Below are 13,180 nucleotides of genomic sequence, written 5' to 3' on the forward strand. Positions count from 1 at the left end.
GACAAAATTTAGAGCTAAGATGAAAGGATGGACTATCCAGAGACTACCCCATCCAGGAATCCATCCCATCATCAGCCACCAAACCTAGATACTAATGTTCATGCCAGCAAGATTCTACATGCATGTTTTCAAGATTGACCATTGGTGTGTGGTAACCAACTTATGTTCTCTTCTGTGAGGATGACAACTTCTCCTCTCAACATTCCTTAGCGACTGGTTATTTCTTTGTATAGGATCGAGCCAGTCTGAATTAGCACATCTTTTGTTGTCCCTGTTCAGCTCATGGTTTGGCAATCATGTTAGTGATAAATTTATGAGACTCTTGATATTACATTAAGAGGATGCTCCAGTGTAGGGGAATGCCAGGACTGGAAAGCAGGAGTGGGTGGGTTTTTGAGCAAGGGAAATGGGGAGGAGATGGGGGGTTTCAGAGGGGAAAACCAGGAAATGAGATAACATTTGAAATGTAAATAAAGAAAATATCTAATAAAAAAAAGAAAAAAAAGAGGAACCTTCCTTATAAGCAACAATAGAATTATGAACTTTAAAATATAATATGCTTATTCATGGATGTGTTCCCTGCCCACTTGAAAGGCTTCATAACTACCCTGTTTTATGCATTAATCTATTAAAATTATTCATTATGGAGTTAAAATGATATATCCAATGATTCCCATAATGTATTACTGGGGAATTATTCCTTGAAAACCTTATCATTTTTAGTATTTTCTGACAGAGCTTATTTAAGCTCAGATGTTTCTTACTATCCAAGCGCCCTCAAAACAAGTGTTTCTTCTTATCAATCAACATTTTCTCAATTGCCTTTATTAAAACTGATACCATAGGTTACAAACTGAGTCTGTGACTCATGATTTATTGACTTTAGAAAATTTGATTTTCTTTTTAGATAATGCAATTGAGAAATATATAGAAGCATTTCCATATGGAAATGTAAATTTCCATATGGAAATTTCTCCTGGTTTTTGAGCATACACATGGAACGCATTGTTAAAGTTAGAAGAAATGATTTTGAAGATTTCACCAAAAAGTAATTCAGTGTTTGAGTGATTTTTTTGCCTTCATTCTAATATTACATACTATGTATGTATTTGTATAAAATATCTTTTAGTACACTGTTATAATGCACAATTATTACTTCTGTCAATAAGATTAAAAAAAAAATCTGTTTGACACCTAGATTTTGTATTGATGTTACCCAGCCAAATATTGAGGGGACCTTGGGGGGTGTCTTAGGGAATAGTTGGGGGAGGATCAAGGACTCCCGAGGGGATAGGAACTCCACAGAAAGACCAGCAGAATCAACTAACCATGATCCTTGGGTGCTCTCAGAAACTGAATCACCAACCAAAGAGCATAAACAGGCTGGGACTAGAGACCTCACATATATATGTAGCTGGACACAGATGTTCAATTTGGTCTTAATGAGGGGGAGCACAGGCAGGAGGAGCAGTAAATGATTGGGATGTAGTGTGAATGAATAAATAAATTAATGGAGAAAAATTAAAAAAAACACACACAAAATATCTGTTTTTAAGTAATTTGTAAAGCATACTCTGTATTTTCAATAAAAGAAAGAAAACTATGGTTATTTTGAAACTCATTTCTCCCTGGACAAATTATTCCTCCTCCTCCTCCTCCTCCTCCTCCTCCTCCTCCTCTTCCTTTTCCACCTCCTCCTCCTATTACTAAATTCTATGAAAATAAATTATATAAAGTTCAAATTTGAAGCAGAGTCAAAAGCAATAACTTTGTAAACTTTGTCTTTATTGAGTATAATTTAAACATCTTTTATGACTAATCATCCATTCTATTGTGATTTATCCCTTTAACTTTGTATGGTGGATTATTGTATAAAGAATCCATGACTTGATTATAATCAAAAGTTACCAGTCCCACTATCTTCTTTTAATTAAAACAAAATACCATTTTTTTTTTTAAATTATAACATAAGAACAAGGAGTTTGCGGGGAGATTTTAATCCCCTAGTTATTATTTGCTATCAAATATAAAAGCTATCATATAGGCATAATGATGAAATTTTGATAGTTTCATTATAAAACAACAACAGCAACAACCACACACACAAAAAGAATCTATTAAGATGCAATGCTTAAGAACCTGAAACAAAGTCGAGTTATGTGTGCAACTGGAGCTTGGCATGTGCCACAGCATTTCTAATAGAGATGTATTTCTGCACCTTCTGAGTTCTGCCTTTTTAATTATATGATTGCAAACCCAGGTTTGCACAGTTCATATTGGAAAAAGAAGAGAAAATCAAATGTACAAGTGAGAAGATTGAATCAAGGTGGAATTAAGAGTAATTGAATTCCTTTTGATTATAAAATGAATGTTGCCATAGTTGCTGCAAATACAAGTTCATGAAGCATCTTTGTCATAAAAAAGAAAGTTTCCCATGGAAGGCCCAGTGAACCCACATGGAATCCCATGTTTCCATTAAGTTATGAAGAAATAATTAATGTGATTTGAATGAGATACTTAGACATATATAAAAGACAGCATATATATTTTCCCCAGAAATCAAAAACAATAATTCAGTGACTGAACTTTCTGTTAGTGTTCAAAAAGAAGCTATTATTTTTCCTTTGAAATTTAGTGCTCGTGTGGTCGGGTGCAAGATACAATCAAATTCATAAAATAGATTGGTCACAAACTATGGCCATATGACTTTATATTTTTCTTTTCAGGTATTTTACTGGGAGTCTTCTAGATTTATATATATTAAAAAACATTGCTTTTCCATATTGTAATGGTGCAAACATTAAGTATATAATCTTTTTCTTTTCTCTCTCTCTCTCTTTTTTTTTTTTGTTTTTTTGTTTTGGGTTTTGTTGTTGTCTGTTTTGTGTTTTGTTTTCCTTAGCGATGGTTGTTTTGAGCAGTCTGGAACCAAATACGACTTATGAAATTAGGGTTGCAGCAGTGAATGGCAAAGGGCAAGGAGACTACAGTAAAATAGAAATATTCCAGACACTGCCAGTCCGTAAGTAATCAGCATCTCTCTACTCTTTGTTACCAGATCCTTCTTGCAAATTTAATGGGATTTTTAAATGCAGGAAAGCATTTCAATAATGTAGGGAAGTGAATTATATCTCTGTTGAATGTTTTTCTGAGTTAGTGGCAACTTGTGGGTTATAAAAATAGCATTTCTCTATAGATGGGAAAGAAAATAAAAGAATGTAGTGGCATATAAACTCTAAATATGCTCTTAGGAAATCTTTTGTATTTATAGTGTGATTAATTATATTATGTCTGCATATTATATTGTCTTCATAGAAAAATGGTATGTGAGTTGTCACTTTTAATGAGACACAGCTAATATCTTGCAAATGATGTCAGCACTAAGAATAAAAAGGATACAAAATTCTAAATTAATATGTTACAAAACTAATACAGCAGGGACAGAATCATATGTTGTTTTTTTGTCAAAACAATCATGGTTTGAGTAAATTTTAGTCAATTATGTTCATCTAAAATTAGTTTTAAAAATAAAGTACTAAGTAAATAATTTTAAAATGTGAGACAGTGTACTGAAGAGAATTGAACATGGCTGTTGCACGATCTGGAACAGCATCTGCCTGCAGCATGCACAGATTAAGTCAACCAAGTGGGCAACAATAATGCTCTACTCTCTGTCTCTGAACAATGGTTTTTCTGTTACGTCCCAGAATCCATCATATGACACCCCTTCTCTCCATTTCTTAGTAGTGCTATTTTTTCAGTCCCTCATTACTTTTTCACCAGGATGGCTCCTAGGTAGATGTATTGCCACTCAAAATCAGAGCTTAGATGCAGGCTTCTAAACACATCTGTTTTCCCTTCTTTTTTACAGTCCTCCAGGACAACTTCATCTAATCCCCACTTCCATCTGGACACACATTTGTCCAGTGCTTTCTCCATCAGAAAAATATTAGAGCAGTCACATTATGTTTATTTTCTCTACAGGCCTAGACATTTTTTCTCCACTTCTGAGGGCACACAGGTGTTGCAAATTAGTTCAAAATAGAGGGTTGATCAATTCAATAATATACTGGATAACCTTTAAGGTTCTATTTACTCCTGCATTGAAAGACTACAGACACATTTTCTCCCCTTGAAACACTGGTATGCATGTTTAAGAAACTAATCTCTGCTCTTGGGACTGAGGGCATAATTCAGTCATCAAAATGTTTGCTATGTCATGTTAACATGAGAATCTGAGTTGAGATCAATAGCACTCTTATAAAAGTTGGATACAGTATTGTGGGCTGATAATGTCAGAACTGATTGGAAAGTAGAGTTAGGTGAATACTTGGTACTCACTGACCAATAAATCTTGTGGCATTGGTAAGTGCTCTGTATAAAGAGAAAATAGAGAGAACAATAGAAACGTTTATTTTTGGCGTCTGCAAAATTGCCCACCTACACACATATGTGTTTATAGACAAACACACACACATAGATCACCAACATACCACCAACATACCACCACCACCACCACCACCACACCACCACCACCACCAATCTCATTTTTCTGATTTACTTTCCTTTTAATTTATGACTTCTCATAATATACTGCTGTTGATTTGTAAACCTTTCTCGCAAGACTGTGAATCCTTTGAAATTAAGTGCAATTCTTTTACTGATTAGTGAATTGAAATGTGCGCACATGGAAGGCATTATTTTATCAATTTTACTACAACAGAATCTATTTTCTGTTTCATGTTATTTTTCTAACTAATTGTGCATTGTAATAAAGTGATATTCCACATCTGTGATCATCTGTCCTTGATCTATATTAGCATAGGTACTAACATTTTACAGTAAACAATGGGAGAGTTCATGAAGCCCTACTTCTTTTTGAGGGATGCTGGATGTTAAGAATTGTTAAAGAAAGGACTATCCTTTTCTTGAGTGCTGTAGTCACAGATAAATAGTCCTTGAACCAGTAAAACACTTTCTATCATGTTCTAATTAAACACTGCATCTCACACAATGGGAGCATCATAAAAGACAGAAGACAGTTTTAAATAGGATAGAGAGAGAGTGTGTGGAATAAAGTAAAAACAATTTAATTGATATGATTTAAAATTATTAAACAAACAATTGAAATCTTATACATAACATTTTTAAGTTCAGTTTTAAACCTATGAATGGATACTTTCACTGCATATATATGTTTTATAGTCATTACTAAAAATCTAGCTTGTTCTTTTAACTCTCTCAAAATGCTATTATTAAACAAAAATGGTTCTAGTATCATCATAAAATGAACCTATTCTATATAACATGGAAAATCCCACTTTAAGCCTAAAAGGTATGCTAAAACATCTGAGCTTTCAATTTTATTATAGAAGCAAGTGTTAAGTTATAACACAAAGGGACAAAATGTCTAAAGTAAATCATAAAATGTCATATCTTTGGGCTACACAAGACATTGGCTTAATTATCAAGGACTGTTCTAAGGCATGTAAAGTGAGTGAGTGCTCATGAAGAAATATCATGTTACTTCTTAGGTGAGCCAAGTCCCCCTTCCATACATGGACAGCCAAGCAGTGGCAAGAGTTTTAAAATCAGCATCACCAAGCAAGATGATGGAGGGGCTCCCATTTTAGAATACATTGTGAAATACAGAAGTGTAAGTATCATTTGACTATTATATTGTATCTTATTTCGTATTATATGAAGGGTTATAAAGATCTCAGAGGTGAGTTACAAATGAATGTATAGTTAATAATGAAAGGTTAATATTAATATTTCTATTCATGAAATTCAACATTGTATTTGTGACCTTTACTTTATTAAATTATGACCATAAATATTTTTCTTCTTTCTATGACTCATGTTATCCACTTACCAATTGATCTTAGTACTTTTCTCTAACTCTGTGATTCACGGTATCTAATGCAGGAACTCTATTAGCAACTTCTCATGTTGTTGCAACATCATATCTGATAAAAGTAACTTAAGTAAGGGATGATATAATTTTAGTCATGGATTTAAGTATTGGTAGTTCCTCATGGCCGATACCTACCTGGGGTTGGAAGTAAATTAGCAGAAAGAGGAACGCTGGTATTCAGCTACCTTTGACCCTTAGTACACACAGGATTTTAGTTCATGAGGCAGTGCCAATCACTTTTAACCACAGTGAGTCTTCCTTTGTCCCTTAAACCTCTTGGACGCATTCTCCTATGTATGCCTAGAGGTATGTTTCTAGAAGATTCTTTTAAAAAAACTTTTTGTTATTTTTGTATATAGGTATTTTGCCTACCTCAGCACCATACACACACACACACACACGTGTGTGTGTGTGTGTGTGTGTGTGTGTGTGTGTGTGTGGCTGGTACCTGGCCACTATGCAGGATCTAGAAATTGAGCAGCTTTCCTCTGGAACAATAGCTAGTGCTCTTCTCCATGGAACCATTTCTCTACCGCCAGTAAATAATTCTTAATGCTTTCAAGTTGACAATGAAGGTCAACTGCCCAGAAGAGGAATATTAGTACATCACACCTAAGAAGAAGTTATTATAATGAATAGATCTATCGAAAATTAAATAAAGAATTGTCACCGACCTTTAGTAAAAGGGATCATTTTTGTTCATTCTGAATTGGTGAGTGAAGGACTGCTGAAATTAAGAGCCACTTGTGTGTTGTTAAAAGGTGTTTGGGAAGGACAATTCTGCTTTTGATAGAGCAGTGAGCAACATTTTCCATGCACATTTATCCCGTTTCATTATTATATATGATACCAGTGTTCACTGAGACTGATTCCTTCTCAAAACTATCCCACAAATTTTCCACAAGGAACAAATTTTGTTTGTATTTTCTACAGATAAACTTAAAATTGCACCCTTTTCTAGTATTTCAGTATATTTTTGATAGTTTCTTATAATGTATATTTTGTAAATTAAAACTATTTTTTAACTTGAAGATTTGATATCAAGACATTATGAAGAAGAGATTGATTTGGTTTGGAGTACATCAGTAATCCATTTTGTATACCATTTTCCCATTAAATTCTACTGATCTCTTTACAGGGAAGATCTTTTTCTAAATTACTATATAATAGCATTAATTCCTCTGTCCCCTCTCCCTTCAACAACATACATGGTTTTCCACATTCCCTTTCAAATTTATGGGCTCATATTTTTTAAATTATTACTGCTACACAAATCACACACACAAAGACACACACACACACACACACACACACACATGTAAACATGACCTGCTAAGTAAGTCCCCTTTAGTGCTGTTTACTTGTATCTCTTTTTAAGGATGATCACAGATGGTCATTCTTGTTACTCTAGGTTTCATATTGGCCATAGAGAAAAGTAAGATGTCTTTTGTATCCTCTGCCATAAGGATTCTATTTCAGTGAGCCTGTGAAAATGTCCTTGGACTCTAAGTAGATCTTATCTGACAATACAATGCAATTTGATAAAGACTTCTTGGTGTGTCTCCTTTCCTTGATTGAAAATTATACAAGCAAAATAATCTGTCTAAAGAACATAGATTTGAGCTGCATCATTAATTACATTTAATAGTCACCATATTTCTCTTACCTACCTACAATTGTACCTAGGAAGTTTTCATTTTCTTTTTGCTAGACAACATTGATAAATATTAATGACTTCTGAGGAAAGTCATTAATAATCAAAAATTATGAAATAATAATGTGGTTATTATATTTTTCTATGAATATTTTGACTTTGTATAACGTAATGGATAGTAGAGTAACACAAAGACTACAACAAGTGCAAGCAGGTTGTTATTTTCAATGAGCAGTAGTGAGCACTTATGTTCTAGTCCTCTTAAGTCTTTATTGTTATTAAGTGTAATAAATCAGACAGACTTTAAGAGTGCTGTATTCTTTCTAGTTATTTTAGGAGTATTATAATTTCTAGTAAGCTAAGAATAGAGTTAGAAACAAAGTCCACTACCACACAGGACATTCTTTTTCATCAAATAACCAACACAGAAATAAGATAATAAACACAGAATTTAATTGGCTGTGTTAGGGCACAGTACAAGGGCATGCCAGGTGTGCAGGAAACTCCTTGCGTCATTAGTTGCACGTAAACATTAGAGTAGAAGAGGTCGTACATCATATTCCCTCAGGAAGGAAATGAGGCTACATTTTGTTCTCTGGGTTTCTCTCTTGAATTCAGTACTGACTGCTTCTTTTAAAAATATATATTGGAACTCGGCAAAAGGAAATATGATTAAAAGGTATTAAAATAAGAAGATTTTTTTTCCCCTTTAGAATTAGATGTTTATTTGTTCGGTAATCCGGGATTAGGACAGCATTTCAGAAATACTATCAGGGATGAAATTACTTTCTTTCATATTCATCTGTTCTTGCAACAGGCTTTTATCCTTATTCAGCTTACATTATTGTCTTCAGAAGGTGGCTTTAAATTTATATTTAAGTTGTGGAGTGTCAGGAAATCAAAGGCAGCTGTATAATGTTCAGCTGAATCTGCCCACATTGTACTAAATAGTATTTTAAAATAAAACTTCACCAAAAAATTAAAGTTGCATTTGTACAAATAGAATTATGTCTATTGTGGACTTACTAGATGACTTAGAATGCCAAGCCTGAAGACCAGAGTTTAATCTTCAAGACACACCTTATGTAAGTCCCAGATGCCAGGAATGTAACAGGCTCCCAGGACCCAGCAGGGATGAAATTAACTGAAATACACAACAAAGGGGAGAAAGATCCCCTTTCTTTCAAAGGGGAGAGAGCACTTGGAGAGGTTAGGCATGGCCCCCTTTTGAGGGATGGGATCGGATCACCCACCCTTCTCATAAACTTTAACCTAGAATTACTCCTGTCTAAAGGAAATACAGGGACAAAGAGTGGAGCAGAGACTGAAGGAAAGGCCATCCAGAGATTGCCCCACCTGGGGATTCATCCCTTATGCAACCACCAAACCCAGTCACTATTGCTGATGCCAAGAAGTGCTTGTTGACAGGAGTCTGATATAGTTGTCTCCTGAGAGGCTCTGAAAGAGCCTGACAAATAAAGATGCTGATGCTTGCAGCCAGCCATGGGACTGAGCATGGGGACCCTAATGGAGGAGTTAGGGAAAGGACTGAAGGAGCTGAAGGGGTTTGTAACTTCATAGGAAGATTAACAATATCAACCAACCAGATACCCAGAGTTCCCACGGTCTAAACCACCAACCAAAGAATACACATGGAGGGATCCCTGGCTCCAGCTGCATATGTAGCAGAGGATTTCCTTATGTGACATTGATGGGAGGAGAGGCCCTTGGTCCAGTGAAGACTTGATACCCCTGCATAGGGAATTGCTAGGGAGGTGAGGCAGGAATGGGTAGGTGGGTGAGGGAGCACCTTCATAGAAGCAGGGGGAAGGGTGTAGGATAGGAAGTTCATGAAGGGGAAACTGGGAAGGGGGATAGATAATATTTGTAATGTTAAAAAAAAACAACCAATACAAAAGTTAAAAATAAAGAATTAAAAAGAAAAGAAAAGAAAAAAAAAGAAAAAGACAGCAGCAAAGAGTTACAAATTATATTCTGCCATTTCCATGAGCAACTTGACATATTGAATGCCCACACATATAAATGCATATACACAAAACAAATGCATGAGGTAAACATGATTTCTCTATCAATTTCTTAATATAAGGTGACTTACACAGTAGTCTTATTTAGTGAAACCCAAACTGCTTCAAATATTAGAAGCATTCATTTTATTACTCTAATGTTTATTATATTATTTGAAAAAGAAAATAGTATTTTGTCTTGTATAACAACATGGTTTTAATAATTCAGTTTCACAATGTAACATACTTCACATTATTAGTTCCAACTTACTAAATGTCTAATATTAGCCCCAGGCATAGTTGAAGGCAAAAACCTGTTTCCATTTCCAGCCAATCATTGTCAAAAATTTATATTGGCATTTAAGATTTTTAAGGATATATATGTGTCATTTTTAGTTTTTATTAAAAACATAGTTATCTATAATTGATACACATTTAAATGGAAAAAGTTAGTTTTCTCTAATGGAGTCTCACTGGGGATATTAACAAGCCTAGCAGTACATGGTTTATAAAATATAAAAATGGTGTTTATACCTGTCATCAGAGAAGCTTTGTCCAGGTACTCATGGAAACTGATGCAGAGTTTCGCAGCCAGACATTAATTAAACCTTAAAAAGTTCTGTGGAAAATGGGAAGAAGGGTTGGAAGAACCAGAAGAGTCCAGGAGAGCACAGGAAAGCCAACAGCACCAGTGAAACTAGGCCCATGAAGGCTCACAGAAACAGAACCACCAACCAGAGAGCATGCATGGGACCGACCTAAGCCCTAGTCACATCTGTAATAGTTGTGCACTCAGACTCCCAGAGCTGGAACAGAGTTTGTATCTAAGTACATTGCCTGACTTTGGATCTCTTTCTCTGATCTGGGCTGCCTTGTCCAGCCTCAATAGAAGATGCCCCTAGTCTAAATGCAGGGTTATATGCTAAGGCTGATTCTTATCCATGGGCAGCCTCCACTTTTCTGAGGAGTTTGGTAATTTGTTTTTGTCTTAGTTGAGTTTTGCTTGTATATTTTTTTTTATTTTGAATTTATATTTTAAATGATCTGATTTTGTGTGTTTGTGTGGGTGTTTTTTGTACTTTTTCAATGATAGTTCAGTGTTTATTCTGGTTTATTTGCATTTTTGTTTGACTATGTTCATTTGGTGATGTGCAGAGGGTCTGGGAAGGCATTGGGGAAGGTGAAACCTTGATCAGAATATTTTGTATGAAAAATATCTTCAAAGGAAAAAATAAAATGAAAATTATATAAGATTATTACATACTAATTTATGTAAATTCATTTACTTTTTCTAAGTATAGAGCCAAATTAATCTTCTCTAAGGAGTTATGTATGTATAAAATACTTATTGAAGTGTGTACTTATAAATCAAAATGAGGTTAATAATATTGAAGTGATTCACATTTATAAAATGGTAATCAATATACTGCAATTTGCAAATATTTTGTCATCAATAGACTTCAATTTGCAAAGGTGTATCATTGTACACCTATATGAAATTCCAAACAATAAGGAAAATTGCAATTAGAAACTGAATACCTGAAAATTTATCTTTAAAACTGGTCTATTTTCATTCACTATGCAGTTTTCTTCCTCCTGTCAAGTTAATGTCACAGTTCCCTCTTGTTGCTACTAGATCAGTGACTTTATTAAGCTTATAAAAGAAAACTTTTGAGTTTGTCATGGCGACATATGGCACTAATTTCAGTACATTAGTGAGTGAGGTGGGAATTTCTCACATCATAGGATGACAACATAGATATAGAAAATTTTCTCAACAAATGAAACAATAACAAAATTGGTAGAATTTATGCAGTATCTCACATTCTTGTTCTTTTGTCATTAATTTGTCATAATATCCATCTTCCCAGTTCCAAACTATCAGAAGAATTGCCCTTAACTCCATCATGGAAATGACCGTTAATTCAAATGTAACAACACCTGACCATTAATCAATTCTTATATTATTGGTTTCAGTTACTGGTTCTAGGAGCACTACAGTAAACATACAACTAGAACCTTATTACAAGTTCTGAAAAACAAATATTTGCAGCCCATATGTTCTTTCTTTAATTATTTCTCTTTATAGTTAACCAAACATGAAGTGTACTTCCTAAATATTCCTTGAACGACCAATGCAAAGTGGAGAATTAATTTATCTGTTGGAGCACTAGTCATATAGTAGAAGACAAGAAGAAAAAAGCTTCTATATGTAAAATATGAAAATAAAAATGTATAAAAATATAAACAATATGAAAGTATTAATAGGCAAGTAAAATATGCCTCTGGAGGTTGTGCCAATCTCTGAATTGTTTTGTTGCTACAACAGCAACAGCTTCAGTATTCAGTATTCTGATATTGCATCAGCATAAGATTTTCTTAAGAACTAGATTATCTGTACATTTTTGAAAATACCCTTCCCATCTGCTTGCTTCTCAGGCCTCCTGAATCCTATAGTGAAGCTGTGTTTAATGCAATTTCACATGGTATTAGCTTATGTTAGCCATGTAGTTAGTACTCTTGTGATATGTCCAGAAATGTATATAATGCACTTGATCATTCCCATCCAAATTATCTTGTGTTGCTTTTCCCTTCCATGGGTCAGTTTCCTCTTTCCTTGTAGTTTATTTCCACTATCATGCCTTGCAAAGAGTTTTTAATTGTATCACTGCTGTGAGGAAAAAGTGGCTGAGAGAATCCAGGAAATCCTTAAAGGAAAGAGAGTTTTAATACAAATACCTGGACTCAAGAATTTCCAAGACGATGCAATCAGCCACACACCGGGGGATCAGAAATGATCAAAATCATAAGCAGGATACCTAGTTTAGTGCTCACATTATAAACAGCATAAAGGAAATCTAGTGAGTGTAAGTCCATATTAGGGTTCCTGTTATGAGTATGTTTCCCTTGCAAGGTAAAGATTATGTTTCATAAATGGTAGTATCTATCATAGCCTTAGGGGACCTACGTATTCCTTATAAGACAATATCTTCTACAGCCTCAGTCTAATGAACATTTGCATTCATTGGATAGTCTGTCCTTCAAGCTGCTGTTCTTCCTACACACAAATTGTCACCAAGTACAGGATAATGATCTTTCTCTGCCTTCATTTTTGTTAACCTATGGGAAGAACCAATGTTTTCAAAATTTTAAGTATCTCTAAAATTTTCATGAGATTTCTTCTTCTAGCTAAACTTTCAACTGTGTTGCATGTGGGAAGAATATAACTTAGACTATGTATTCTTTGTGTGCCAGCCTTTTTTTCTTTTTTTTAAGCCCTGGATGTCCTGGAATTTACTCTGTAGACCAGGCTGACCTCAAACTCAGAAATCTACCTGCCTCTGCCTCCCAAGTGCTGGGATTAAAGGCCTGGGCCACTACTGGTGCCAACTTCTTATATGCATTTAATTTTAGCTTCACTGAGTAAAGATAAGATTGTAGACATTCTTAAAGAGAATAATTACGTGTAGCTTCTGAACCAGGAAGCACACATTATTCTAAGTTATATTGTTGCAAAGTGCTTTTATTTGTTCACTCATTAAGAAGACAGAATAGGATGTTTTAGAAGTGGCCTAGAGTATTAAA

General features: G+C 34.5%; 1 protein-coding gene across 2 annotated transcripts in view; it reads left to right on the top strand.

Moving 5' to 3' along the window:
• The window catches only part of Ncam2 (neural cell adhesion molecule 2), a 419,526-nt gene that overhangs the window by 366,749 nt on the left and 39,597 nt on the right, over positions 1-13,180 (top strand). For both annotated transcript variants that reach the window (XM_021209390.2, XM_021209391.2), the window contains exons 13-14: positions 2,903-3,022; positions 5,535-5,656. In XM_021209390.2, the coding sequence (XP_021065049.1) occupies positions 2,903-3,022; positions 5,535-5,656 (242 nt within the window). The remainder of the gene's footprint in view (positions 1-2,902; positions 3,023-5,534; positions 5,657-13,180) is intronic.

The sequence above is a fragment of the Mus pahari genome, chromosome 12, assembly GCF_900095145.1.
Source record: "Mus pahari chromosome 12, PAHARI_EIJ_v1.1, whole genome shotgun sequence".
NCBI lineage: Eukaryota > Metazoa > Chordata > Mammalia > Rodentia > Muridae > Mus > Mus pahari.